This window comes from Gavialis gangeticus, unplaced genomic scaffold, assembly GCF_001723915.1.
Source record: "Gavialis gangeticus isolate Ggan-Ray unplaced genomic scaffold, GavGan_comp1, whole genome shotgun sequence".
In the NCBI taxonomy this organism is placed as follows: Eukaryota; Metazoa; Chordata; order Crocodylia; family Gavialidae; genus Gavialis; species Gavialis gangeticus.
Genome location: NW_017729004.1, coordinates 18,947,737 through 18,951,834, shown reverse-complemented (window position 1 = coordinate 18,951,834; position 4,098 = coordinate 18,947,737). Strand labels below are relative to the sequence as shown.

At 47.8% G+C, this 4,098-nt stretch overlaps 1 protein-coding gene across 1 annotated transcript in view; it reads left to right on the top strand.

The window, feature by feature from the left end:
- The first annotated feature begins 2,239 nt into the window (after window positions 1-2,239).
- Window positions 2,240-4,098, top strand: part of SHH (sonic hedgehog) — a 12,208-nt gene continuing 10,349 nt past the window's right edge. Inside the window, exon 1 of the mRNA XM_019508154.1 lies at window positions 2,240-2,838. Coding sequence (XP_019363699.1) covers window positions 2,530-2,838 — 309 coding nt within the window. The 5' untranslated portion in view covers window positions 2,240-2,529. The remainder of the gene's footprint in view (window positions 2,839-4,098) is intronic.

Below are 4,098 nucleotides of genomic sequence, written 5' to 3'. Positions count from 1 at the left end.
CGCCGCCCCCCACGGAAACCCCCCGCTATCCCCCGGCCGGCGCTGGGAGCCCGGCCCCGGCTGAAACAGACCAGACCCAGCCCCGAAAACGGCTCTGCTTTCTTTCACCTCTAATTTGATCGCAGGCTGATTTTAAGCTTCCCATCGTTACAACTTTTCTTGATTTCTCTCTCCCCCCTCCTCCCCCTGCATTTATTACTGGCATTTAATTAATTCCTTCTTTGCGTTTCCTTCCCTGTTGATCTTTGGGTGACTGCTTTGTACATATGGCAATCTGATAATGAGGGCGTTTGTCCTTGTTCTCTAGACTTCTTCATGGCAACGTCCACGCGCTCACTAACTGGGGTATTGATCATCTCCCCTTCGGGGGTGGGCAGGAGGCGTGATAAAAGATTTGCACGCTCCCCCGCCATTTGGAACAGGTTGGGGTTTTATACCCTGGCACTATTTAATCAACTGTTACATCAAGTCATGCTGTTTAAGGCAACCACATCAAAAGAGCATACACTCTGTTGTATAAATTACGTATTCCTTGTACCTGTCTTCTCACACGCACACACAAAGAGAGGACTTAGTTTGTAGGAAAACATGGTGCCACGAAGCCCTTTGGCCCTGATATCACTTGTTTCTTAAACTTGCTCAGCGCTCGGGAAGTAAATCTCCAACTTCTCAGCTCCTTCGCAGCTTCAGAGTTTGGCGTTGGGCAAAGAAAATCCCTGAAACCTTAAAGACAGCAGCAAGGCGAGAAGCCGACTTCACCGCCCGTCGACGGCGGGCAGACAGCTCTGGATCAAGTTCATTCGGCTTCTTTCCTTGTAAAGTTTGCTGAAAGGAGGAAGCATCCCAGCTAGGTCCCTGCCACTGCCACCCTGCTCCCTGGCACAACCCTCTTTACTACCTCAACACTGCTTTTTGAAGTCCACGACTTCTTTTTCAAAGTCCATGAGTTACTTAACAGTTGTGGGAAACTTCCATTGCTGCTTGTCCCACAAAGTTTGTCTCGTTGAATAAAGAGGACTCCCCGCACCTTTGCGGGCAAGGGGAACTCTTGAATTACGCCAACAAGCCGTCCAGGTTTTTAAAGAAGTCTTTTAAAAAAAATTCTTCAAAGTTTCTAAATTCTTGGGTAAATTGTATTTTCTTTGGAGCAAAAGCAACTGAGCTTTTTGCAGGAGCAGGAGTGTTTGTTCTTATGGGACTCTGCTCTTCTGTCTAACCTGCTCTATCAGCCCCATCTCGCTGCAATTTTGCTCGTCTCTCAACACCTTTGTCTGATTAGTAGCTTTTGGAGATGGGGATAAAGACATCACTTGCCACGCTGCATGAGATAACAATTAATTTAACATTAAACTTATCCCCTTTCCATTCACTTGGCTTGGATCGATCTCTGGTAATTGTGTTTGCGGATGCTTTCAACACCTTGCTTTTCTTCAAAACGTAATGACACCCCACGAGGAGGCGGGTATAAGGGGCTGAAATGCACTTTTCCCAGCTCGACCAAAGAAACAAAGCCCGGAGCCCCAACTTGCTCGGGACACCAAACCTGGGCTGCAGCTTTGAATCAGTTCGCTGCTGCCTTCTTCCTTCAGGTCCAATATTTTCTGAAGACTAGGGCAATGAAGTGCCCCTCACAAGCAGTCGTGTCCTGTAAAAGTCACACACCAGGAACTTTATAAAACTGCCACTTCTATATCAAAATGACTTGTCTCGCCCTCTTCTAATGCAGTCACTTCACTGCTGGGAGGACAAGTGTGTGTTGGTTTTTTTTCAAGTTGCATTGCTTTCATGAGAGTGCAGGATTGTAACTCAATGGACAAAAAAAAAAAAAAAAAAGACTGATTCCCAGGCACTTGGGGGGGTTCATCATGAAATGGGCTTGTCATTTTGCCCCTGGGGAAAAAAAAAAATTGCGACGTGGTGTGATAGCCAAGGCGCTGTTTTATATTGCTTTAAACTGCCCTTGAAAACTTGACTAGCAGGGAGGCAGCCTGATCATCTTTTCTCCCTGTTTCACGGGGGCATTTGTTACTGTTGCTGACATATGTACCATTCTGCCAAGAAAGTTAAAAAAAAAACACAAAAAAACCCAGCATGTAATTGATGTTATCCCAAGAAAGCGCAGTCTCCACCCCTTTCAGCTCCGAGCGCTTCAGGTAAAAGGAAAAAAAATCTTTCAAGAATTTGTTGCCTTTTTGAGGGTTAATACATCAGAAGACAAGCTGTCTCGCCTTGGCCAATCAGGACTCGGCCCTGGCAGCTATAATATAGAACTAAGGCAGACTCCTCTCACAAGCGTCTCTAGCCTTGCTACCATTAAAATCAGACCCTTTTTGTCTCCCGATTGCTGTCTCACGACCCAACTCCGATGTGTTCCGTTATCAGCGACCTAGAGCCTGCCATTCCAGCACCTGTCTTGCTAGGGATCGGTGGATAGCATACGATTCAGAAAGCAGACAAGGACATAGGAAGAGAGCTATCTAGAGAGACAGCCAGGGATAGCCACAGAAAGCTGGGAAGTAATTGGATTCAATGGACGAAATGCTGCTGTTGACAAGAATTCTCTTGGTGGGCTTCATCTGCGCTCTTTTGGTCTCCTCGGGGCTGCCTTGTGGACCGGGCAGGGGGATTGGAAAAAGGAGACACCCCAAAAAACTGACCCCTTTAGCCTATAAGCAGTATATCCCCAATGTGGCAGAGAAGACCCTAGGGGCCAGTGGAAGATATGAAGGGAAGATCATAAGAAACTCCGAGAGATTTAAAGAACTAACCCCAAATTACAACCCTGACATTATTTTTAAGGATGAAGAGAACACTGGAGCTGACAGACTGATGACTCAGGTAGAGCCACATAGATGCATATATATTTGTTTGTTAACATATCTGAGCAATGATAAATGAAGCATCTGTCTTGGTATTTTTGAAAGACATCCCCTCCCCCAACACTCACCCGGGGAGGTGCCTTCTTAAATGTAAGCCTACATCTTTATAGCCCGATAAGTTTGCAGAGGGAAGCTGCCTATTGCTAGACATGTGTTGGGCTTTGATGTGATACTTGCCCTTAGAACCGGGCCATGGCGTCCCCTGTAACTTGGGTAGAGATTTCTGTTTGCATTTGTCCCCAAGGCTGCACTTTGATCAAACGAATTGCAGACGGCTCGGAGGACCCCAAGTGTATGGTGACCGCCAGGCCACTCATTCATTATTACAAATGCAGCCCTGGCTCGGTGCAGCGCCTGGCTTGGTTTTGATGCTGTGTTATTATTTGCCCTTCCTTATTTTTCCTTGCAAGCCCATTCTAAATTTAGCAGCTATGGAAACCTCGCACTCACAAAAGCAGCTGAAGCAGAATCGACCATGCCTCTCCTGTTCCTGCATTATATGGCTTGTATTGCAATCCCATCATTTGCAATTGTGCCCATCAGAGCGTAAATATATTGATATTTCTTTAAGGATGCTCTGGTACTTCCAGAGGGGAGGGACTTGCAACTTATCAGCATTGCATCACTTGTGGTTTGGGGTTTGTTTTTTTTTTAATCAGCTAGCACAAGGTTTACAACTGGGTAAATGTTCCACCTCGGCTGCAATCAGAATGCGGAACCATTTTATGCACAAAAAAAAAAAAAAAAAAAATAGCCCTCAGACAGTCCCAGCCTGTTGTTCATGGGAAATGGGGGAAGCCAGTGGGTCCACGGGTGCTGGAGTTTGGAAAGTGCAGCCGGCATCCAGACGCTGGGAGCGGGTTTCCTCCAAATATAGGTCAACAGCGAGGGTTTGCTGGGGAGGGGCTGGATTTTTATCTGTGTATTTATTTATTTATGTGCACTGTTGATATATGTAAGACCCCGCTCCGGTGCTGCCATAGCCCTCGCCCCGCAGCAGCGCGCTGGGGTGGGAGGGCTGCCCGCAACTTTGCCCTGGCCCCCGGCCGGCTTTCCCGCGGGGGCTGGGGCGAGGGACCGCTCTCCGCCGCGATCTCTCCCGACCACCTTAAATCTCACTGTACCTCTGAGTGTCGACGCGCGCCTCTGCCAGGGAGAAGCGCGAGCCTCAATTAAATATGCAGAGGCCACGGCGCGGAGGGTGTCGCGCCGCGGGTCC